Source organism: Danio rerio, chromosome 10, assembly GCF_049306965.1.
Source record: "Danio rerio strain Tuebingen ecotype United States chromosome 10, GRCz12tu, whole genome shotgun sequence".
Lineage (NCBI taxonomy): Eukaryota > Metazoa > Chordata > Actinopteri > Cypriniformes > Danionidae > Danio > Danio rerio.
In genome coordinates this window covers 33,417,089-33,443,991 of record NC_133185.1, presented here as the reverse complement: position 1 = coordinate 33,443,991, position 26,903 = coordinate 33,417,089, and the positions used below count along the sequence as shown (strand labels likewise).

At 36.6% G+C, this 26,903-nt stretch overlaps 1 protein-coding gene across 14 annotated transcripts in view; it reads left to right on the top strand.

The window, feature by feature from the left end:
- The first annotated feature begins 465 nt into the window (after positions 1-465).
- The window catches only part of bbx (BBX high mobility group box domain containing), a 56,991-nt gene continuing 30,553 nt past the window's right edge, over positions 466-26,903 (top strand). For 5 of the 14 annotated variants that reach the window (XM_073914914.1, XM_005172697.6, XM_021479390.3 and 2 more), the window contains exons 1-5: positions 5,765-6,074; positions 11,406-11,487; positions 21,044-21,215; positions 22,834-23,091; positions 24,356-24,557. In XM_073914914.1, coding sequence (XP_073771015.1) covers positions 21,057-21,215; positions 22,834-23,091; positions 24,356-24,557 — 619 coding nt within the window. In that variant the 5' untranslated portion in view covers positions 5,765-6,074; positions 11,406-11,487; positions 21,044-21,056. Of the gene's footprint in view, positions 561-5,513; positions 5,688-5,764; positions 6,075-11,405; positions 11,488-21,043; positions 21,216-22,833; positions 23,092-24,355; positions 24,558-26,903 lie in introns of those variants that run through there. The other 9 variants (XM_073914912.1, XM_073914909.1, XM_073914908.1 and 6 more) reach the window with 4 other exon arrangements.

Below are 26,903 nucleotides of genomic sequence, written 5' to 3'. Positions count from 1 at the left end.
TGTGAGAGAACGAGTCTGTGACACGAATAAACACACGTATGGCTTTATATCGTCTTTCAACCACATCGAGAATGATAAAAGAGTTAATATAATGGAAAACACATCAATGTTGTTCACTAATGTGTGTTTGCACTCGGTGACTGTTCAGTGTGTGTTGGGATTGTTCTGAAGCGCTGTCACTCGCTCTATTTTTCTCGATGGCGTCTTTATATTGATAAATTCACTCCACCTGCTGATCTAATGAATGATAGTGCACACTTCTTCTGTAACTATTGTATGTTTTGATGGTTATGTGGATGTCCTGGACATTATGAAGATGTGGTTTTAATCTCTCTATCTCGGAACAGTGCCGAGATGTTTCACGCGCTCTGAGTGGCTGTCTCGGACTGTCACTCAAGCGTGTGACCAATCACAACTGTCCTTACATGAAAACTATATTTTCACTCACTGCATGTACAGTAGACTGTATGTTGCAAAAAAGTGAACAGAGAAAGACACCATCGAAGGGGTGCGAGAGGTGGACAACGGACCTGTTAAGTCACTTTGGTGGCCTGTTGCAGGTAAGTGGCGACGCACATGCACTGTTGGACTTTATTTTACCAGCGCGACGCCGATGTGACACTAATATTCAACATCCAGGAAGCTCTATAGATAGTGGATCTGTGATCAGAAAAGCATTCCCAGCATGGTGGTGTCACCATCTAGAAGTAGGTGCGATGAAATCAACTCAAATGCAGCATAAAAGTTAAGCAGAGTATGTTGACTGTAAACCCTGTCAGGAAATCCTGTTTAAAATTAGGTGTGTTTTGTAACAAGGTACAGTGGCAGCTGGACTATCACAGACCAGCGACGAACTAACGTTAGCCATCGGCCAGTTATACCAGCTTAAGGTGGTCGTCCAGGTTTTTGCAACATGGTATTTGGTAGATGATCATTAAGCTGGTGTAAAAATAATGAATAAACAATAAACCCACTGCTTATATGAGATGGTCAAGCTTGTTTTGGTCAACCAGCTAATTATGATGATAATGATTTAGTAAAGTTAAGAGATGTTAAATTGTACAAAATAACTAAATAGCATGCCAACTTGATTTCTAGCTAATCAGATATAATTTTAAACATGGTCAACCAGCCTAAATATTGTCAAACTAGTAGAAAAACAACAAAACAGCAACAAACTGGTGATATGAAATGCTCAAGCTTTTCACTGGTCAACCAGCTATATTTGATGATTATGACTTAGTTAAGTTCAGAGAAGTTAAACTGTACAATAAAACTAAGTAGCACGCCAACTTGATTTCTAGCTGATCAGAAATTATTTTAACATGGTCAACCACTGTAACATGATCAAACTGGTAGAAAAAAACAGCAACAAACTGGTGGAAGGAGATGCTCAAGATTGTTTCTGAAACATGATGACTGGTCAATCAGCTAATTAATATGATTATGATTTAGTTAAGTTAAGAGAAGGTAAACTGTACAACATAAATAGCATGCCAAATTAATTTCTAGCTATCAGATATAATTTTAACATGGTCAGACTAGTTGAAAAAGAATAAAAACAACAAAACAGCAACAAACTGGTGATATGAGATGCTGAAGCGTGTTTCTGAAACATGATGACTGGTCAACCAGCTAATTATGGTGATTATGGTTTAGTTAAGTTTAGAAAAGTTAAACTGAACAACATAATAGCACGCCAACTTGATTTCTAGCTAATCATATATTTTTTTAACATGGTCAACCAGTCTAAAATGATCCAACTAGTAGAAAAACAACAAAACAGCAACAAACTGGTGACATGAGAAGCGTGTTTCTGAAACATGATGACTGGTCAACCAACTAATTATGGTGATTATGATTTAGTTAAGTTCAAAAAACTTAAACTGTACAACATAAATAAATAGCACACCAAATAATTTTCTAGCTAATAATCAGACATTATTTTTAACATGGTCAATCAGTTTAATATCATCAGACTGGTAGAAAAACAACAAAACAGCAACAAACTGGTCAGATGAGATGCTCAAGCTTGTTTCTGAAACAACTGGTCAACCAGCTAATTATGGTGATTATGATTTATTTAAGTTCAGAGAAGTTAAACTGAACAACATAACTTAATAGCACGCCAACTTGATTTCTAGCTAATCAGATATTATTTTATCAAGGTCAACCAGGCCCGGATTAGCTAATCGGGAGGACCGGGAGAATTCCCGGTGAGCCGGTCTTTTTTTTGGCCGTGAGGGCCGGTGTCCCTAGCTGCTTGCACTCTCAGCAGTCACACTTTTTTTACATCTATTATTGACCATAGCGTCACTCTTTTTATTCATTATTTTGGCGCAGCGCTGCTCTTTTTATTTATTTTCTCGCAGCCCCGTGAGCAAAATGCAGCCTGCAGGTTCACTAACGTTAATGATGATGTAATGTCATGATTCTACCCCAAACAGCAGCACCTTAGTGAATATAAGAATTTGTATAATTAATATTAATGAATAATACACCTGCTTAATGAAAATCAGATGATTCACTACGTTAATAAATTTGACATAGCTTGATCAGATATCTAAAAAAGGGAGAAAAAGATTAAGCCATCACACACGGGTCACAGGTCAATACTTATCTTTTTCATTCCCATAGTAATAGTGCCTTTGTGGACCAGTGGTAAGCACGTTACGTTTCATCGCTGTCGACCCGTGTTCTAATCTCACCTAAAAATGACTATTATTTTTTTTTCATTTTTATTATTAAGACATATAATACTGTAAGGGCTGTAGAACATTTGCATTTCTAAAGCAGTTGTTTTCTTGAAAAAGACATGATAGTGTCATTAGAAACTGAATTGGAATCAGTGGTGAACTGAGGTGGGCTGGTCTGGCTTGAAACTCCAGGGCTGAAAATGAGTCCCACTCCGGCCCTGAGGTCAACCAGTCTAATATGATCAAACTAGTAGAAAAACAACAAAACAGCAACTAACTGGTGACATGAGAAGCGTGTTTCTGAAACATGATGACAGGTCAACCAACTAATTATGGTGATTATGATTTAGTTAAGTTCAGAGAACTTAAACTGTACAACATAAATAAATAGCACACCAAATAATTTTGTAGCTAATAATCAGACATTATTTTAAATATGATCAATCAGTTTAATATGATCAAATTGGTAGAAAAACAACAAAATAGCAACAAACTGGTTATATAAGATGTTCAAGGTTGTTTCTGAAACATGATGACTGGTAAATCAGCTAATTATGGTGGTTAGGATTTAGTTAAGTTCAGAGAAGTTAAATTGTACAAAATAACGTTTTGGCATGGCAACCTTGCTTCTAGTTAATCAGATATAATTTTATGCATGATCAACCAGTTTAATGTGATCAAACTGGTAAACAAACAGCAACAAACTGGTGACATGAGATGCTCAAACTTGTTTCTGAAACATGACGACTGGTCAACCAGCTAATTATGATGATTATGATTTAGTCAGACAAGTTAAATGTACAACATAAATAGCATGACAAACTGATTTCTAGCTAATCAGATATTATTTAAACATGGTCAACCGGTGTAATATGATAAAACTAGTAGAAAAACAACAAAACACAACCAGCTGGTCATTTGAGATGCTCAAGCTTGTTTCTGAAACATGATGACTGGTCAGTCAGCTAATTATGGTGATTATGATTTAGTTAAGTTCAGAGAAGTTAAACTGTACAAAATAAATAGCATGCCAAATTAATTTCCAGCTAATCAGATATAATTTTACCATGGTCAACCAGTCTACTATGTATCAAACTAGTAGAAAAACAACAAACTGCTCAAATGCGGACGCTTGTTTTTGACACATGATGACTGGTCAACTAGCTAATTATGATCATTAAGATAGCCTACTCAAGCTTGTAGTATAGTCAATCAGCTAATTATGATGATTATGAATTGTTTGACAGTTAAACTTGAGCACAACATCAAACAGCTTGTTAACTGATTTCAAGCTAGTTACAGATGGTTATAAAATGTTAACTAGTCTAAGATGATTATATTGAAAGAAAAACTATGCACATATTAAAAATATGATGTGCAATCAAATAATGAATTATGATTTACGTTCAGAACAGTTATATTCACAAATTAGACTGGTAAATAGCGTGTCAGTTGATTTCTAGAAAGTCTGTTAGATTCTCATAAAATGGGAAACCAGCAACAACAAGTCACGTGAGTTGGTCTGGCTTGTTTTTGGAAAATGGTGACTGGTTAGCCAGCTGATTATGATTTAGTAAAGTCAGTCCAGAACAGCCATGTATAAATAAGTAGCATGTTATCTGATTTTTAGTTATTTATTTATTGCTTGTCTGAGATAATAATTTAATACAAGACCTGCTTTTGGCTGGATTGGTTTTGGAAACTAGTTAATTTATTCAGTTTTTTTTTTTTCGGCTTAGTCCTTTTATTAAGGATTTATCAGGGATTGCCACAGCAGAATGAACCGCCAACTTATCCAGCATATGTTTTACGCAGCAGATGCCCTTTCGAGTCGCAACCCAGCACTGGCAAACACCCATACACTCTCACATACACACACACTCATATACAATGGCCAATTTAGCTTATTCAATTCACTTATAGCACATGTCTTTGGACTGTGGGGGAAACCGGAGCTCCTGAAGGAAACCCACGCCAACATAGGGAGAATGTGCAAACTAAATAGAAATGCCAACTTACCCAGCCGGGACTCGAACCAGTGACCTTTTTCTTCATCGTGTCACCATGAACTAGTTAATTTTGTTTCTTTAAGTCAGTTCAGAACAGCCATGCACTGTTAACAAACTAATTATTAAGCTTTTAAACCAGCAACAAAATTAAAAATATGTTATATGTTAGCTGATTTTTATGTGGTCTGACATGGTCATTAACAGGTAGATCACCAACAAACTGGCTATGGGCTTGTCAACGTGATGAACATGATGACTGATGAACCTGCTAATTATGATGAATATGATTTATTAAAACTGTTCAAAATGATGTAAACAAATCAACTGTGTTTTGAAGCATTATAGCTGGTTTCTTGCTGGTTTAAGATAATTAAACTAGAAGTAAACCTGCAACAGACTATATACTGGCAGGTTATGTGAATTGCTCAGGTCGACCAGTTAATTATCATAATGATTTAATTATGATGATAATGATTTAGTTAAGTAAGTCCAGATAGAAGTTCATTAACTGGTAGAACAGCGGTAACTGGTCAACCAGCCAATTATAATAATTTGGTTTTAGTTGATGTATTTAAAATGGAAGCTTGCTTCTAGCTGGTTTAAGTTAGTCAAACAAATAAACCAGCAACAAACCAGATACCATGAAGTGGTCAGGTTGGTTTTCAGAATGTGTTGATTGGTCAACCTGCAAATTATGATGACAATGATGATGACATAGTCAGGTCAATCCAGAACAGCAACACAGTTTACACAAACTAAAAAGTGTTTTGGAGCATGGTAGCTGGTTTTTAGCTGGTCCTCAATGGTCATTAGCTGGTCGTAGCTTGTAAACCAGCAGCAAACCACCTACCAGCTCGTCACAAGGTGGTCAAGCTGATTTCTGATCAGTCAGCTGCCATGTTCTCATACAAAGACATCGTATTAGACCGCATTTTCTAACAGGACAGCGACTGATCGAGGATGATGATGGTGATGTGACACGGTAGGCCAGCGAGTCCAGCGCTGGGAACATCCACTGTGCACACGGGCTTCATAACAGAGCAGTCAGTGGGAACACTTGAACGCGCGGAGGGGGAGGAGGGCAGCGAGAGAAAACAAACCGAGAAAATTGTTCGCCTGAAACGAAAGTACCACTACCAAGTGCCATTCGTCCCCCACCGTTATTTGTTTTCGGAGCGACCTCTGCGATTGCGATGTAGTTTTGTCGACTTCACGCTGCGGTGTTGTTGCTCCTTTCCAAGCATCCGGTAAAAATAATATAAGTGTCTGTGGGGCTACTGTACGGACGGCCAGTGCAGAACTGTTCTGATGTGTCAATAAGTTTGAGGCTGGAATGAGAAGGCCCTGGCGTTCCGACCGGATTTCAGGGGTAAGTTTGCGATCACAGATGCCGCGATGACTGAAAACTTGGACATATTTTGTGTACGAAAAGCCCCGAGTTCCGATTGATCGGGAGCTCGCGCGTAGACAGTGCGAAATTCATGCCAGTTTGCTGTGCTTCGGCATAAACAACTTTGGCGATCGGCGTGTTTGACACCTGCTCTCACCGAACATCAGGGTTTCTGTGAAATTCACGACGGTTTAACCATGTACGGGCGACCGTGCGATTATTACATATAGGTCTGCTAATGACACGTTCAGGCGAGCTAGAGCAATCTCGCATCACAGGGGCTAGCAGGCTAGCCAGCTACTTTTATTCTATCTGACTAAACGGAGCGAGAAACCCGAGCACAAAACCGTCTCATCCGAAAAGTCTGCTCCGAAAACCCCTAGTTTAAGTAATGAAAGCTCGTGGAGGGGGATCTCTCTCTGAAAATGCCCTGGCGGAGTTTGACAGGAGTGAGATTTATACTTCATCTTCCCCAAAGCAAGATGGACTCTCGGCTGTCTGTCTTGTCAGAGCCCAGATCGACATTTTGCACCGAGATGCAAACCGAGCACAGTTCAAATAAGGGGTCAGATGAGTTATGAAATGAGCTCGATGGCTTAAATAATTGGAGGATATCATCGACATCTTGCTTTGTGGAGTTCTCGATTCGGTGGTCGAGACTTCTGCAGGGACACACACTCGCACACACACACGGAGAGAGCACCTCTCTCAGGCTGTACCTGACAACTAAACGCTGCAATACTGTATATACCGTCCATCCACTCGACGAAACTGTGTCGGATGTGCTTTAATAAGACCTACGTGAACGAGCCGAAGTATGGCAAGCCTCTTTACCATTTGTTTGTTAAAACTTGTTTGTTTATTTACATTATTAGGTCTTATTGTGTCGTTTCACCAATGACCGTTCATCAGATAGAACACCATTCACAGATAAACAAGTGTTTACGTTGACAGCGTTCTGCAATGGCAAAGCAACAGGAAGTCATTCATTTGGCATGAATGTTTATTATTGTATGTGGTGCAAAAAGTTGAAATGAGTTTCATTTTTTGCAAACAAACAGTGTCACGATTAGTTGATTAACAGTATGACTCACTAGAACACTCACTAGAAATTGGATGTACAGCTATTTTTGTGACCCTGTCCGATTTAGGTTGTGTTCACAATTGTAGTTCAGTTCATTTGGTCTGAACCAGATAACAAAGCAATAGATTTAGGTTGTGTTGACTCTTGTAGCTTTGTTCTCTTGGTTCAGATCAGTAAAGTAAATAGAACATTTAAAGTTTTGTTCGGTTAGTGTTCACACTAGTTTTTTAAAACCAAACCTCATGATATTATACAAAAAAAATATTTATTTTGTGTATTTGGAACTTGCCAAACACCCAAAACTGAAGGAGCTCATAGTATGTATAAAGGAGTCAAAACCATGCTAAAAATGTTGTTCTCACACAAAGAAATGAAGAATTGCTGCAAGGAGACTCTTTTTACACCTGCATTGAACTGTAATAGTTGGCATTGTGAGTAAATAATGAGGAAAAATAGATATGGTTGAGCATTCTCCCATTTCTATGGTGGAATTTTTCGGTATCTTCAGTTTGGGATAGTTGTTTTGTTGTTGGTGCATGATGGAATTGCTAGGCGGTGTGAACAATCTCGTATCTTGAAAACATTAAATATCTCAGTATTTTCTGTATTTACTTTATTTTTTACATTTTAAAGTTTAAACTCAGAAATGTACTTGTTCAAATGTGGTCATATTTTAAAAATGTATAATTATAAGCTAAAGATTAGTGAAATATAAAACACTTTCAAAAATCAATGAATACAGGTCCAACATTGTATTTTTAAGATTCCAGTTTTCTCACTGTTATTCATGTTTCTGTCTGCATCCCTGTAATGGTGTGTAATATTATGCTTATATGACTTATTTAAAAAATACCATAAACTATTTATTTTGTGACACCACAAAATAAGCGAAGTTTGTTTATAAACTTATTTCGAGAGGATCACGTGCTTATGATTGCTTGCAGCTGGTCCTGCATTACTCAATTTATGATTCACCAATCAGACGATTACTAAGCTACTATAAATACCCTATGTTCCATATGACAGCTATCTTTGTTTTGAAGAATCCCCCTTCCACCCCTACTCCTCCTCCTTTCCTAGATGGGTGGCACGGTGGCCCAGTAGTTAGCACTGTTGCCTCACAGCAAGAGCGTCACTGGTTCCTTACCAAGCCAGCTGACGTTTCTGTGCGGAGTTTATGCGTTCTCCCTGTGGTCACTTGGGTTTCCCCAAGGTTCCCCAGTTTCCTCTCACCATCCAAAAACTTAAGTTAATTGACTAACCCAAATCAGCACCATAGACATCTATGTAAATAGGTCTCTCTTAAGAGCAATCACTATCTGTTCATTAGCTACTACAGCAGTATAGTTCTCGAGATCTACTTGAGCTCAAACTCCCCTCTCGCCCCGGGCTCGAGGAACTTATGAGCTCAGGGCTCTCTCCCGGCACAGCATGCCAAACAAGCTTTATAATCAATCACCAGCTAAGTGTGAACTCTTGAAATAATATAGCATAGTATGAAATAGACTTTTAATTTTGTTTATATGATATATTTAGTCATATTGCACAGCCCTACGCATTCACATATTATTCACAACTCGTCTTGTGCGCTCTGAAGTTTAGATGACAGAGTACATGCTTATTCTGTTGAACCTCACTGACGCTCTATTCACACAAGGAGTCAGCGTCAATGCTTTCTATTCACTTTGAATCGGTGACGTCAAGCATTGCCGAACTTAATTGTGGATCCGAGAGCGCCGCTTCAGCAGCGTTGCTCACTGCAGATGTTAGTAATTTCTCAACTTTTTAAGCACCAAAAAGGAAGCGTCAGCCAATCAGATCGCTTTATACAAATATCCTAGCTCAGATAGTAGCCGATTACAGACTAATTTAATTGGCTGACGCTGCTATGATGATCGCGTCAGCCCCACCTTTAGAAAAGCCCTCCGTCAAGTGTTGATGCTGAAGCCCCATATGAATCGGGCGTAAGGGGCCAATCACATCGAATGCACTTTTATGTTTCTGAAACAACCACCACTAGTCTCTCCTCCATCTTTAAAAGCCTCCAGAGTTGTCTTATCAACACAAACATTGCTGTTACCTCAACGGATAACCCGCTTCTACTTTCATTTGATTGGATAATGAAAAAGATGTGATTGACCCAACATGCTTTTTCCGCTCAGAGTTGATTATTTTTCAACTGTGAGCACACAACTTGCAGCGACAAAAAATGCAAGGTGCAGCAGGCGGTTAAAATGCAAGGTGCTCAGGGCGCATAAGCAGCGTGCAAAATGCTCATGGCGGTTCATAAGATGGACCTATTAAAGCAAAAAGCTGATTTAGTATAAATGCTAACTAACAGATCCATGACACCAAAGTTTGTTTTAATCAAGTGTAAACACACCCTTAGTTCTGGATGGGAAAAAAAGATATATATATATATATATATATATATATATATATATATATATATATAAAGAGCAGGGATTTGGTTCAAAGCAGACTGAATTATTGGAGAATACATTATTGATAAAAAGTCTGTTTTGTTTTCACCAGTTTTTTTTTATTTGCTGGTATCGGAAGGTCATTTATATTTTGTAAGTTAAAAGAAAATGGGAAAACTGCATCATAATTGTGTTGTTTGTATAAAGGACACTTTCTTGTGAGGAGTCACCTGGAATTGGGTGACAATGAAAAGAAAAACTGCTGTTTGTAAAATCTGCGCTGCTAGTATTTCAAAAAGAAATTGAACAGCTAATCTGATAATGCAGAGTCACTTTTGTTTATGGTGAGGGAAAATTTTTTCTTAGAATTCGATGTTAATAGGAATTATTACAATCGAAAGATTTCTCATTTATACTTTACAGTTTAGTTTATGGGTCAGGAATTTTAGCGGCACACTGCTAGACCTGTCACAATAATCAATGTATCGACTTAACGCACGACACATGGACATGAGCTTAATAATTTTTGGTGATTCAATAAATATCGCCCATACATGAAAACCAATTCTAGCAACGTTTTTGCTGATTTTGCAACATCTCTATCTCCATTGGAGGTGTCAGTTTCAGTATGGCAAAAAAAAACCAATATAGTATTTACTATAAATTATTTAAATTAAATATAATTAAATTAAATTTATATTTATAAATATTTTCATGGGGCTGTCTGTCTGACAACTGAATATACAGTAGATCTGGTAGCAGATACCGCAGCCTCATTTACTTTTGACCCTGCACCTTTTTGTTAACATTTATTTAGGATAAGAGTTTTCACATTCTGATTCCAAGTCCGGATTATTAAATTGTTAAAATGACTATAATCAACTTAAATGTTATTAGGAAAAATATGTGTTTGGAAGAGTGGACTTGCATTGTGGTGATATTATATTGTCATTTTGCCATTACATTTTGAGTGGCATAAAATGGTCTTTAAATGACATGAAATATCGTTTATCACAATATATTTTGGTGCAATATATCATACAACAAATAATATATTATGACCGGCCTGAAAAATCTGACATTAATTAATATTTAATCTTTAATAAAGTAACAAAGTGTACCATTTCAAAAGCTTGAATGCTCAGAACTCTCCTAAAATGTGTAGTCACAGGACTTAAAAACGCATGCAAATAAAAAACTTTTACTCTATCATACTTAAACTTTGCAGTGGCTCCGTAAAGCTCATGTTTTCTGAAATGTGAGTTAATCAATTATAATCCAGACTCATTATGAAATATTGTGTGAAGATGTGACTACTGCAGAAGTCCATGATGCGATATCGATGCTGAAACAGTATATTGTGCAGCTCTATCACATTGTTCAAGTTTGGCAAGATGAATATTACTTAGTTTTATTTACTAATAGTTGCTTGTCACTATTGAACAGTGCTGAATAATCTGAAAATCTAAGTTCATATTTTGACATTGTGAATGGGACTATAGTTTTCATTAACCAAGTTAAGGCATAAATGTTAATACAGCTTGCCATATCTGAAGTGGCTTTAATGAAGTCACTGGATGCTGTAAGCGAAGCGATGTCTTAACTTTATTCTTTATCATCACTACTGAAGGTGCCACCCTAGTTTGCACATATGCCGGTAACTAATCCACAAACACAGTTAAAATGTCACTGACCGAAGAGGTCAGACCGGGGGACAGCGTAATGTGGTGCATTTGGCTTTGCTTTTGACGATTTATTCCTGTACTGAGGGCACAGTGTGTTTTTTTTTGTTTCACTTTGTAGGTCATCTTCATCGCATGATACAGCCTGACTGACAGATCCATCCTCATCTTTCAAATACCGTATTTCCATATTCTGTGGCTCTGTAAGTACGCCTTCACTTCATGCCATGTGTTTCCCCCCCCCCCTCCATCGGTTGTTATATCTCTTAAATTTACAGCCTAATTGGAATCTGATGCCTTAACATGGTGGATCAAACGCTCATTACATCACAGATTTTAAGCTTGTGCCTGTACATAATCACCTGCTTATTGGGTTGTGCTCAATCCCAGATAAAACACACATTCATTCTTCAACCTTTTATCATGCAAAGAGCCAGTCTGTTCAAACACGGTCTACTTTCCTGAATGACTGCATCGGTAACAAACTGCATTTTTGATCATCTTAGGACGCCGTATTATGAAATGCATAGTATGTTATTCTTTTAACCCTTCTATTGTAATCTGTGAAGAATAGGCTAAAAATACCACATTGTCTTTGGTAAATTGGAGCCAGGCTTTGTGACATTGTCTAGAATATATAAAAACAGAAATGATGAAAACTCATTTATTCATCCATTTTCCTTTGGCTTAGTTCCTTTATTCATCAAGGGTCACCACAGTGGAATTAACTACCATCTTATCCAGCATATGTTTTATACAGCGGATGCCCTTCCAGCTGCAATCCAGGACTGGAAAGCATCCATACGTTCATTCACACTCATACACTACGGCCAATTTAGTTGATTCAATTCACCTACGCCGCATGTCTTTGGACTGTGAAGGAATCCGGAGCACTCAGGGGAACCCACGCAAACACAGGAAGGACGTGCAAACTCCACACAGAAATGCCAACTGACCCAGCCAGGACTCAAACCAGTGACCTTCTTGCTATGAGGCGACAGTGCTAATCACTGAGCAATCATGCTGATCATGTGGTAATTTGTAATATTAACTTGTGTAATTTTTGACCCTTGTGGCTATAAAAAAGTAATAATAAATGCTAAATACATGAGCTTTCCATTGATGTGCACTTCGAAAAGGACGATATTGAAAAATGTCATGGTTAAAAAACAAAATACAGAGAAAATCCAAGACGTCCTAGTGAAGTCCATTTTTTTTATTTTGTTTTTAATGTAGTTTCCAAATTTACATACAAGTGTTTGCTATATTACAGGGGTTCTCAACCTTTTCCACTTTAGGGCCCACTTCTTTCTCCGATCAATTTCTGAAGGCCCACCTGTCTGACATTTTCTCTAAAATGTTTTAAAATGTTTGTATGAAATGCTTATTTTAACCTTTATTTATTAATACTAAAACTATATAATATATATGTATGTATGTATGTACATATGCGTATATATAAATACACAGATTAAAGAGAACCATATGTCAACAGGGAGATTGCAAAAGACCAGCTTCTGCTTTAAACTGGACCGACTGAATATCTACTATTAAATATCTACTATTCAAAAAATATAGACAAATATAAAATACAGTAAAACACCCTAAATCATTTGAATAGCGTCGATCTGATGGCGGTTGTGTTTGCAGCTGGATATTATTGGAAGATCGCTTACAGGAACCTTGCTTGCTTGTATGCAATTTATTTTACAGTCTATGGCAGAAACACTCTTGAGCCTCGCTAGTTCCTGCTGTATGGGTGGGCGTCCGTTATAAAACACCCACAGGACATTAATTACAACTATGCAGGTATATTTAATAGTTCACACAAAAATACACCAAGTTAGACTTTCACTTTTATTTTACACATAGTTTGTGAATGAACAGACTTGCGTACTAGTTGCAGACGTGATCATGAGGCTGTTTTTGCGCCGAGTTTAAAGTAATCAATCACAGAACTGGAGAAAGTGCATTACTCGATCATTTTAATATAGCATACTATTAATGAAATCCAAAAAGTATAGTCTAATATAAAGAGTTAATTTTAAGCTTTGTCGCGGCCAACCTGCAGAATGACTGAGACCCACTAGTGCCCACCGGTTAAGAATCCCTGGTTTAAAGTGTCTTCCCACATTGGATACACAAAACAACTCAATTAAGGAATCTAGAGAAGTGTAGAAAAGAACAAAAAAAAATAAATGAATACGAAAATTTCATCAAGGATTCAAAGACATCAAAAGAACATTATTTTTTAAGTCCAGCAAAGAACGGTTCCAGAAATCTGGTAAAACAAAAACAAAAGCCAAAAATAAAATAAACAAATAAATAAAGTGGTAAGAGTGAGAAAGGGTAAAAAATCAGACAGCTTTTCTTTTCCTCGATTGCTTTTAAAAACAGTATCAGTTTGGTTTAAGGAAGGCCGCGGGTGGGTCAGTCAGTCGTCAGTCAGTCGACAGCGGCCTCTGGTAGATTTGCGTGAGAACAGCAGGCGCAAATGGCACTCAAGAGAGAAATCTGAGATCTTAAAAAGCGTACACAGCGGCCTCTGTTGGATTAGCGCAAACAATAACTGCAAAAAATGTACCTCCTGGGATGTATTTCACACTCTCCAAAAATATAAACAGGTACATATCAATAATGAGGCTGGGTTGGAGTTTTTATATGTTTATAGTTGAAAGTTTACAAAAGATCTTCATGCAGCATGATCTTTACTTAATATTTTTGCCAATAATTTTGACCTATAGAATGTAGTTTTGGTTAATGGCAAAAATATACCTATGCAACATAAACCTGGTTTTGTGGTCAAAGGTCAGATTTAATAAAAATCAGTACACAATACAGTTCATATAGCTTATACAAAAATATACATTGGGATTAAATTGTATTTCATATATTTTTAAACAAAATTTTTTTTTTTTAATTTTACAAAAATACAAAAATAATTGTAGTTTAGGAAAATGAAAGTCCATTAAAGAAAATATTTACAATTGTAATACTTTTTTTGACACTTTTATACAAAGCGACTTACATTTAATTGAAATTACTGGCTTTACCCCTTCTGGAAATCTATTGGAACTGAACCCTCATCCTTGGCATTGCTAATGCCTTCCTCTACTATTTGATTTACAAGAAGGCCAATTGTTGTTGTTTTTTTTCTAGTAAGACATGTAAGATTAGCAAGAATTGACAGATCAGACTGTGAAAGTTAGACATCTCAATGAGGAACTTTGCTATATCCCATTTGTAAATTTCCACCATCCTGTTTATGTGCCTTATCTTCTTTACACTTTTATTTTTTTTATTTGATCTAGTGCCACAAGTTTACTTACCTCATTAGCATCTACCTGTTTGTCAGTATCAGCGCGCTTTACCTATTTGTTATTCAAATAGAGCAGTTTAGGCTAAATTCATAATGAAATATGAATAATGCCATGCAAGTGGCATGGTGGCTCAGTGGGTAGCACTATCACCTCACAGCTAAAAGGTTGCTGGTTTGAGTCCTGACTGGGCCAGTTGGCATTTCCGTGTTCATGTGGGTTTCCTCCAGATGCTCTGGTATCCCCCAGAGCCCAAAGACATGCGTTATAAGTGAATTCTTGAAACAAAATTTGACGTAGTGTATGAATGTTTGTGTGTGTGAATGTGAGAGTGTATGGGTGTTTCCCAGTAATAGGTTGTGGCTGTTAGGGCGTCCGCTGTGTAAAACATATTCTGTAATAGTTGCCGGGTTATTCCACTGTGGCAACCCCTGATAAATAAGAGATTAAGTCAAGAGAATTTATGAATAATGCCCTGCACAAGACTTGCGTTCAGGTATTGTAACCCATTTGTTTAGTTGCAGGTAAAAATAAATAGATTGTTACATTTGTCTTCCTATGCATGTGAATGAGAGTAAACAATGCAATTTATGCAAACATAAAAAATGCAGGAAGGGTCTTTTTCAAAATGCCCCATTTATGTTTTCTGAGTTAAAGGATTAGTTCACCCAAAAATTAAAAGTCTACTCATTTACTCCTTCTTTACTTGTTCCAAACCAGTTTAAATTTCTTTTGTTGAGCAAAAAAGATTTTTATTTTTATTTTTTTACTATAGAGGTCAATTGCTACTGGCTTTCATCATTCTGCAAAATATCTTCTTAGCAGAAGAATGAACAGAAAGTAAAGTAAAGTGAAAATTGAGGCGGAGTAAATGATCACAGAATTTTAGATTTTGGGCAAATTATCCCTTTAATTAAACTGCAAACAAAGTGTCCACTCGTTTCATAATTTCCTTAGACACTAATGTTATTGGTATTTACACCAAAGAGGCATAAAGATAGCTAACAGTAGAATCAATTTACTCAAACTATTATCAAATAGTGAATGATCAAATGTCTGTACGATTTATAAACATATGCGTCATTATCAGTAGATTTGCTATTAAAAACATAACCATTGACTAAACCGTTTGAATGTTTTTCACATACCACCGTGCCAAACCAAATTTTTTTTCTTTGGTTACTGACTGGTTGCTGCTACATTCCTTTAATAGCAGGGTTAATAGATAATTACATTGGGCATCCATGAATACACTGACAAAAAAAAAAAATAAACATTTGATTAACTTAAATTACCTCCTGTTACTGAAAACTTTTATAAATTAAGTTTGTAAAAAACTTAATTACATTAAGTTTAACAGATGAAAAGTTATAGCGGTCACACTTAACAATAAGGTTTCATTAGTTCATGTCATTCCTAACATCAACTAATAATGAACAATACTTGTACAGCATTTATTAATCATATTGAACATTTACTAATGCATTATTGAAATCCAAATTCATTCATTGCACCATGAGTTAACATGCACAAAAAATGAACAACTTTATTTACATTAACTACCATGAACAAATACTGTAATAAATGATTTTTTCATTGTTTGTTCATGTCAGTAAATGCATCAACTATGCATTAACTAACACAATCTTATTGTAAAATGTTAACGTTATACAGTACATTATACATATTATACAGTATTTTGGTTGATTAAGTGTGGGGTTTATTCATTTATAAATTGAAAACACAATCACTTTATGTGAAAGTGTCATTCATTCTTATTTGACAATATAGGCTTTTGCAATGACTGCTTTATTGTTCTTTATTACATTGTCACTCACTAAGCAGGTCTATTACCACTCAGACTGATTCCCCATTAGTGCATGTAGTGACCGGTCATAAAGCCCCATTGGTTTTGCTCAGCTGTCCTGCGTATAGTTCCACCTGCAGCAGCTTTATTCTGTTGCTTTCATAAATACCAGCAAACATTTACAGAAATAATTTTTAATTCTGTTATATAATCAGGCAACACGGTGGCTCAGTGGTTAGCAATGTCGCCTCACAACAAGATGGTTGCTGGTTCAAGTCTCGGCTGGGTCAGTTGGCATTTCTGTGTGGAGTTTGCATGTTCTTCCCCCGTTTGCGTGGGTTTCCCTCGGGTGCTCCGCTTTCCCCCACATTCCTAAGACACGTGCTATAGGTGAATTGAATAAACTAAGTTGGCCATTGTGTATAAGTTAATGGGTGTATGTGGATGTTTCCCAGTCCTGGGTTGCAGCTGGAAGGGCATCCAAGTTGGCGGGTCATTCCGCTGTGGCGACCCCTGATGAGCTACTGGACATGCCTATTACTTCTCATTTAAGTATTAGTAGACTGTCTGCTTAATATCTGTTGATACTGCTCCATCAACAGAGATTTAATGGACTATAAGAAACTTTCCAAGTACATGTCAACTTACACTAACAGTCTACTAATAATCTAATGAGAATTATTTGGCATGTAAATGCAATGTAACTTAAATTCAAAAAAATACATTAAAGGGACCATCAAAATAAAGTGATACCTGCAATGAAATATTACAAACATTTGGTTTTTTGACAGTTTTCTGTAACACTTCTGCAACAATCTGTAACACTTTAAGACGTACTTGTTACAGTGCATATATTCACTTAACTACTGAGTAATATGAATTAGTTACATGCACATACTTTATTAGGGTTAAAATGCAAGTTAGATTTAGAGTTAATGTAATTCTGCATAATCAATTTTAATTACCAAAGTAAGCACATTTATTTTCTTTATTTATTTTTACTTATTTAACCAAGAAGGTCCTACTGAGATATGATATCTCTTCTACCAGGGCAATCCTGGTTAAGACAGGCAGCATAAGACAAAGTTGTAGAGAAATACATATCACAACACATAAAAACACACACAAAACATACTTAAAATAATATAAATCTTAATCAGTCATTAAAACATGTGCTGTTCTAAATGGACAGACTTTATAGCATTAGATGCTACAGATTTCATATATAGTATATCTTGAAGCTCATTCCTTAACCAAATTTCCAAGGTGTCTCTTAAACATGAAACATGAGAATAAACATTTTCTTATATAAATTAATGTTTATATTTTGGGCCCTTGCCATGAAAATTGACATTTACCATCTTCTATTAGCCTTTTTTTGAGTTAACAACAATGAATGAACACTAGACCTCATCTAAATGCAGCATTTGTTCATAACAGTCCTGTAACTGAATTAACAGCAAGAGGGCAGCACACACCAGCTAAGACCAACCTTCCAGAAGATGTCTGCTGCTAATTCAGCATCCACATTCACTGTTCTGCGAAATCCACATCTATACATCCCATTTAAAATATACCGCACAATAAGTGAAGGGCATAAGTCCTGAAACAGCTTAGCTAGGAGTGAGGATTACAGTGTGATGTGACTATGTGTACGTATGTGCATGTACAGTATGTATGTACAGTATGTGTGATGTGTGTTCTGGTCCTGTAGGGGAGGGGAGTGTGTGAAGGTGACATGTACAGTACAGTACATCTGCACCGGTGCTGCAGACGCAGGACAGCAGTGCTGAGATGGACAGGAAAGCCTGTGTCTGCACTCCCTCACCGAACACTGCACTCCACAGCACAACCGCTTCCCTTAAACTAACAATACGCACTGGATATTGATTCTGTGCTGAATCGACACCGTTTTAGGGCTGCTTGTTCACTGCATTACAGCTGTTGGTGCTTAGATTCACCACACTTGATTTATGGCCTTGTCATAAATATGTTATTATCGTGTTGCCACAATTGTAGTTGTTAAAGATTTAATTAAATCAAAATGCTGTTATTAATTTTTAACCCTCGTAACGTTTCAATCCTATGAGACCTTCTTTCATGATTGGAGCTCAAATTAAGATATTTTAGATCAAACCCTAGAGCTTTCTCATCCTCCATAAACAGTAAAGGTCCTGAGATGTTCAAAGTCCAGAAACGGAACCAAAAACATTTAACAAGGGCTCATTGGATATAGGCCCAGGTTTACATTTCTGGGAAACCACAAATATGTACCCGGGCTATGTCTGGCTGCATTTTATGTGTAAAACGAATGCTATGTGGCAGTATGATGCCACAGACAACTTCTGTTTACTTTTGCACTACCGCTGACTGCTTGCCTCCATATGGACGGCTTACCAGTGTGCTCAGTAGCTCATCACGTATGACATTGGACTTGGGATGTGTAACAGAGTGGACTGCAACAGGGTTCCAGTTTGGTGAAGAATGGTTTTAGAAACAAGGTAAAACAAAGTAAAAAAAAATAGCAGACTGAAAATGTGATAAAATCACACTTTGTAAAATCACACCTCTGCGACAGTTTTTTTTTCTTTAGATTGCTTTTGAAAACACTATCAGTTGGGTATACCCCCGATTTACACGGTGCTTTAGCGTCAACGTTTGACAGAGGGCGTGTCTGAAGTTTGGGCTGACACGATCGTCATAGCAGCTTCAGCCAATTGAATTAGTCCACAATCGGCTACTGTCTGAGCTGGTGTATTTGCCTAAAACGATCTAATTGGCTGACGCCAAAGAGCGCTTGAAAAGCTGAGAAATTCCCAACTTCTGCAGCGAGTAACACCACTGAAATGGCACTGATGGATCCACAATGCAGTTAGGCAACGCCTTACATCACCCATTTAAAGTCAATGGGAAGCATTGACGCTGACAGCCCCATGTAAATGGGGTGTTAGGGAAGAGGGTGTCTAGGTCAGCCACTCGACAGCAAGCTGATTGACTAAATTGTATATTGCGGCCTATTATTGGGGATTTACATAAGAAGAGGATGCAAAAATGACACATTTCAGAAAAACTTTAGATCATCATCGCACAGCGACCTGTATTTGCGAAAACAAGTTCTGGGTACATATTTTGTAATTCACAGAAATTTAGACCTGGGTACGTATCCACAATAAGTCTGGGTTGCAAACATTTCATGTGACTTCAGTGGTTCAATTGTAATCATGCAAAGCTCCAAGAAGACTTTTGTATGCCAAAACAATTGAACAAAATATGCCAAAATGAATTTGTTTGCATATGTCTTTCATGTTTCCCAGTCCTAGAGGGTGGCAGGAAGGGCATCCATTGCATAAAACATATGCTGAATAGTTGGCGGTTCATTTTTGAAGTTAAAGGAAAATGAATGAACGTCTTCCACATTAGATTGGGCCATGTGTTCACTGCAATGCAACACTGCTGATTCTAATGGCCATAGTGAATGCGAGCAACATCTTTTTTATTTATTTATTTATTTATTGTACGTTTTGAAGCCCTTCCCCTTAACACTTGGTTATAAGGGCTAAAGGGAAGTGGTAGGGGTACAAAAATAGAATTGGGATTGGGCCTTTATGTATGTAATGATATATTCACTTATCAACTAACTACAATCATGTTAAATTAGGCATTAATACATGCATGTGGATTTTGAATATTGCTAAAATTTTGCATTACAATTATAAATTTTTTTATCAGAACAGCAGAGTCACTCGCTACTTTCAAGAAACGACTAAAAACTCAACTATTTAGTCTCCACTACACTTCCTAATCTGCAATTGCCTCTCTGAATATCACACTAACTGTACAAAAAAAAAAAAAATACTAATACTACTAATACTTCCCTTCTTAGACTTTACAGACCTGAAACTTGCCTATAGCACTTATTCATTGTTGCTCTTAGTTGTGAAAATTGCTTCCTTGTCCTCATTTGTAAGTCGCTTTGGATAAAAGCGTCTGCTAAATGACTAAATGTAAATGTAAATAAATGGGGTTTCCCAGTGATGGGTTGCAGCTGGAAGGGTACACCCTGCGTAAAACGTGCTGGATAAGTTGGCGGTTCATTCCACTGTGGCGACCCGATTAATAAAGGGACTAAGCTGAAAAGAAGATGAATGAACTATGAATGGGTAATATATAGAAATGTCACATCAGTTGAGCCCATAGGATGTGAGATTTCTATGAATAACCCAGTTAAAATGGAAAGATTTTAGTATTGTTTAGAAACGTTTGTTTTGGATTTTGTCTTCCCATTTTAATTTGTTTCATTATTTTTAATGTTATTTAGATTTTAAGTTAGTTTTTGCATTTTTAAAAAAAAATATGTCTGGTGTTAAATAATGTACTACATCAAGTTAAGCTAGCTTAAAATAAATAGAGATCATTTTATTGGTACTAAAATACCCTTTAAATTACCTTCACAGTCTGTAGCTGCCATTCTTTTTCTTTCTTCCCCTTGTAACCAATTACACATTTCACCTTTAAATGAACTACTAGGCAGTGCAATTATCAATGTATTATGGCCTCTTCATCTCCTCTAGTCTATTATGTGATGTTAAAGAGCATTAAGCAGCGTGTTTGACCTCTGGCCTGTGTCCTCTTCAGGGTCAGCAGCAGAATGAAGGGTGGAGGTGGAGGGAAAGAGCCTCCGGGGGAGGGCGAGGTCAGCGGGAAGAGGCCCAAACGCAAGTGTCTGCAGTGGCACCCGCTGCTTGCCAAGAAAGCTCCAGACTTCTCTGAGGAAGAGGAGGAGGAAGACGAAGAGGAGCTGGAGAAGGTGACTGTCAAATCAGAGTTATTGCAAGTTCTTTGCAATAACTCTAAAATTAGAATTGTTTTAATTACGAGAGCGTTTAGGACTAAAAGCCTATAAAGATTACTTTACTTTCTTTATTGTCCACAAATGCAAATTTATCCTTGGATTCATATCACAGAAAAACAGGCAACACAAATACATTCAATGTCATCACATAAATCACATTAAAAACTCAATTACAACCTGTACATGCTTAAAACCCAGTATTTAAACTTCTAATGGCATTCAGCACAAGGGACATTTGATACACATTTTTCTTCACTTGAGGTTGACTAAAACATCTTTTTGATGGCAAAAGTTGAAATTTTATATTTAGGGGATGGGAATATTCTTCAGTAATGATATGTGCCTTCTGTTTAATTCTCATTGAATACATTTCATTTGGTTGTCTTTGTGCTAAACCCACAATTGCACTGGCAATTTTTACTACTCAACTCTTTGCTTTTTCCTAATTGGCAATAGTCTATGCAATCATGTGAAATTTCACAACACTTTTAACCAAATTGTTCTTGTATACCATCTCCAGAATATATTTACATTATTACATATTTAATCGGAATTAAGCTTTTTAAAAATTAAAGGTTTCAATATCATTTAAAAGTTTGGGGTCTGAAGGGTTTTTCAGTGTTTTTAGTCACAGAGGAGGCATTTATTTGATGAAAAATACTGTAAGAACAGAAGTACACTCAAAGAAGGGATGTTTGCTGTTTGTTACTTATTTAAAATGATCTGAAACAACACAATTCAGTGTGAATTCATCTTTTTACATTAAAATTATAGCAAAAATGGATACTAACATTTTATTTTCAACTCTTGGAATTACAAATATGTACATCTATTAGAGGTGTGATCCTACACGGTTCAGTTTGGTTGGGTTCGGTTACGATAATCATGTTTTCAATATGGTTCAATTAGATATCACAGTTCACTGACAATGCTTTCCATCCACAATTATATATTTTTCTTTACAACCCAAGAATTTTTGTATTAAAATTTAGAAATATATTTATATGTTAAATATATTAGGTAGAATTATAGAGTATATGTTTATACATGGCCATATATGAACACCTATCTAAAATTACAGTTAATATTGCAAAACCAGTGGTTAAAAAAAAAAGATAGATAGATAGATAGATAGATAGATAGATAGATAGATAGATAGATAGATAGATAGATAGATAGATAGATAGATAGATAGATAGATAGATAGATAGATAGATAGATAGATAGATAGATAGATAGATAGATTGATTGATTGATTGATTGATTGATTGATTGATAAATGTAAGTGGCCAATTTTGCAATATATTAAAATATATATTTTAATATGACATATTTTTTATATGTAAAATTCAAATATGAACTGTCATTTATGTAACTTGCACATATTTCTAGATTTCTACAAGGGAAACAGCCATTGACTAATTCTGGCAAATTGTATATTCTGTATTATTAATGTGCATAGTCTTTGTCAAATACACCTGAACATTTTTGTTTTGATCTAAAGTGGGCTTGTTCCACTGACTATATCTCCATATTTCTCTGTCCACCTTTTCTGCACTCGTCTTCCCCTCAGGAGCCGGTGTTATGTGCGGAGAGCAGTGTTCAGGAGGGAGAGTGTGGCGGGATGGAGGATGACAGTGAAGAATACTCCTCTGAACAGCGGGCTCGGCGGCCCATGAACGCCTTTCTGCTATTCTGCAAACGCCATCGCTCGCTGGTCCGTCAGGAGCATCCACGATTAGACAACCGAGGAGCCACTAAAATCCTGGCCGACTGGTGGGCTGTATTGGACCCCAAAGAAAAGCAGAAATACACAGACATGGCCAAGGAGGTAAGAACTAACCAACACACACGACTCAATTGAATGATTAGCTAACATAAAGCCAAACTAAAAATTGTTCTGACGCCATTTTCACATTATTACAGTTCTTTTGCTGGAGATTACAAAATGGTAATAAAATATGACGAGCTCATTTTCTTTGCCGTAAACTGTCAGAACAATTGATAATGTAAGATAACTTTGATTGAAAGGTACAGTATGTAATAGGGGTTAAACGACTTTACGATTTTTAAAGTCGACTTTTATTTTATTAAAGTCTAGTCAACGTTGACTAGTCAAAGAAAAGTTGCCTACAGCTGGAACAAACAGAAACTTGACTGCTCTGCTGCTTAAGAAATATGACTGAAAACTGAGGCTGCGCCCGAAACCGCATACTTCCATACTATATAGTACGCTAAAATCAGTATGTGAGCCAAGTAGTATGTCCAAATTCATAGACTTCGAAAATCAGTATGCTAGAAGTATCCAGATGACTTACTACTCCCAGCGAGATTCTGGAGTGCGCATCCCATACACGCTGCGCTATCCCATAATGCCCCGCGAGAGAATTCATGAATGGAAGTGAGGCGACGCAACCGTCGCAGGTAGGTCACGTGACCATGACAAAATGGCGGATGTAGTACGTCCGAATTCCATACATACTTTTCACATTCATACTGTATAGAACGTACTTTTCTAACGGCCGAGTAGTACGTTGAAATTCAAATGCAGTACCTACTGAGTAGTAGGCGGATTCGGACGCAGCCTCTGTGTGCAAACTTTGATCTGCTTATCTAATTAATGAACAGCGCAACACAGCAGATTATAACAAAAATTAATGTTGGTTAGTTTTTGTGTTTTTGACTACATTTTAGTCTTGTCTCAGTGATGTAGTCTCTGTGATATTCATGACATTCCACCTTCGTCTCATCTTAGTCTTGGAAAAAAAGGTCATCAACAAACATTTTTCATTCTTATTTTCCTTGACAAAATGAACACTGCACTGTATGAAGAATGTTTGGTTAATATGTCATGGTTTACTTTAATCTGCTCTCCTCACTTACATACATGAGGTATCGCCAAAATTATGTCTGGTGTCTGAATAATTTTTTGGTTTAACTGTAGCTAAATAAATACCTTAGCATGAAAAGCTGTTATTAAATATTAGTTAAGATTATTAAGAAAAAATAATTGTAAATGCAAATAATTCAATCAATTGTCAGAAACGCTGTTAGAAGCTATAATCAATAATTTAATATTATTCTCTGTTTTACAGTACAAGGATGCGTTCATGAAGGCTAACCCCGGATACAAATGGTGTCCCGCCACCAACAAGCCAGTAAAGAGTCCTTCTCATTCCGTTAGCAATTCCCGCAAGAAGGTCTGGTCTCTTCCCTCCAACCCAAGCAAGGACCCTTCAGTTGCCAAAAAACAGCCCAAAACTGACAGCACACCTCAGCTCAACTTCGCCATGGCTGGTAGGAACAAAACAAGCTCTTAAATATTTCAACAATCCCAAATATTTGTACCGTAATCTGTGTATTATTATGTACACATTTGAATGTTTTTTTTTATCTCTTTAAGGGAAAATTCAGACTATGAATATGTTTTTCAATTCAGAGACGCTACTATTCTGTTGTTTTTTTAATTAAATACACTTGTTGGACATGGGCTTGTGTCTTTTGGCCTCGCACAAGAGCACCACATTTTAAGATGCTGTGTCAAGTTAAAAGAATTTCAACTTTTACACACAGCACCAATCCTCAATGTGAGTTTCAAAACAGCGGACCAGTTAGGAGAACTCAGAGGCAGGGCAAGCATTTTGAGCTCCTGTTTGCAATAGCAAGTTAAGCATGACAAGTGTTCTATTTGACAGCAACATGGCGGAGGAGACACTTTTTTTAAATTGTAATAATAATAATTCATTTTATTTGTAAATGGCGCCTTTCTAGACACCCAAGACCGCCTTACAACAAGCATAAACAGCCATACCGGAACAACTTAAAACAATTAATAAAACATTACCAACCAAGCATTTCAAATGCATGTAAGGAACTGCATTCTGTGTGAATAGCCCTTAAGCCTGTATTTAAAAATTAAAACATTTTAAAGATACAGAAAAGCTATAATGCTTTGAAATATTGGGTTTTAAATTATAATGTATTTCTGTAATGGCAAAGTAAAAAAAAAATCTTCTGTAAAAAAAATTCTGTGAAAAAGGCTAGACTTGTTAAGCTTTTTACTATGGCTGCACAATATTTGAAAAAAAAAAAAATCTAACATTGCGATATTTGTTTTAGTTTGCAATATATATTACGATATGAATACAGTTTCACCAGATGACTTAACATCTGGAAAGATTTTAATTATTTGGAAAGAATTTATAATGTCAGATGGATTTAGATAATTCTGCAGTTCCGCAAAAAGTTTTTAAGATTGTTTATTAGATTTTATGGAGAGACACTCCCATAAAGGGCCCTATCATACACCCGGCGCAATGTGGCGCAAGGCGCGGCGCAATAGTCTTTTGGTAGTTTAAGCTTGGCGCAGGAGTCGTTTTGAGGCGTTGCGCTACGCTGTTTAAATAGCAAATGCATTAGTGCTCATATGTGCACCCATAGGCGTTCTGGTCTAAAAAGGAAGGCGTTCTGAGGCATACCGCTGTCGCGTTGCTATTTTGAGAATCTAAAATAGATTTTTCATTAGACCAAAACTAACCCGGTCTAAACTCCGGCGCAGAGTTGCGCCTCGCTTACGCACTGCTTAATACGCACAAGAGAGCATTAGGCAAATATCTTTACATATGAAAAAAATTAAATATTAAGGATATATATAGGATATAATAAGAATAGATATAGGATATAAATATAAAGGATTCAAATATTACAAAACATTATTTTCTAGCCTACATAAATATGAAAAATCACTGCTTTTATGTCTTCTTCATCTCGGGAGGCTTTTTTAGTTCATTCATAACAATTTGCTTTTGTATAATGTTATTATTATTAGCAGTATTATTTATTATATCCATATTTATATTTTTTTTTATTAAAAACAAGCTTAGATTTGGCCACCTGTCAGGTTTTAGACCATATGGGGCACAGCATGTGTTTTAGGATATAACTCGGGTTTTTGAGCACCCTTCGTTATTGTTGTTCATTTGTTCGTTTGCTGGAAATTAGAACTGAATTTAGAAATAGTTTTAAAACAAATATTTGCGCTTAACAAACGCAATTAATTATTTATAGACTACTCGATGTCTGTGTGTAAAGGTTTCCCTATCCAAGAGCGAAAGTGAAAGTAGGTCTATTATCTCTCATTCTCACGCAGTAGTTGCTCTGTTTAACAGTTTTCTGGAAAAAAAAAACTGTTAAAGAGCCCATATTATACATGAAATAAGGTCATATCTTGGTTGTAAGGGTCTCCAACAACAGTCTAATATGCATGCAAGGTCAAAAAACACTTTCATGGTCTTATAATCTGCATTTATTTTTATCTAATTATCCCAGCGACTCCTGTATGAATCGTCCAGTGATTCATTTGTTCCCAAACCCCTCCTTAGCGCGGAGCTAATCTGCGCTGATTGGACCGATGACAGTCTGTCGCGATTGGTCGACTGCCTTCAGTCAGAGAGGGAAATGGCCAATAGCTAATCAGCAATTTAAAAAGTAATTTTTAAATTACATAATTTTTAAATTACAGTTCATACACGCTCGATAGTGTAGGCGTGGACTTTAGCTGCCACACTATGGCGAGTGGATAGTGCCACGGATAACCGAACGAAGGAGACAGTCGTGTACTCGCCATACCACACACACACAAAA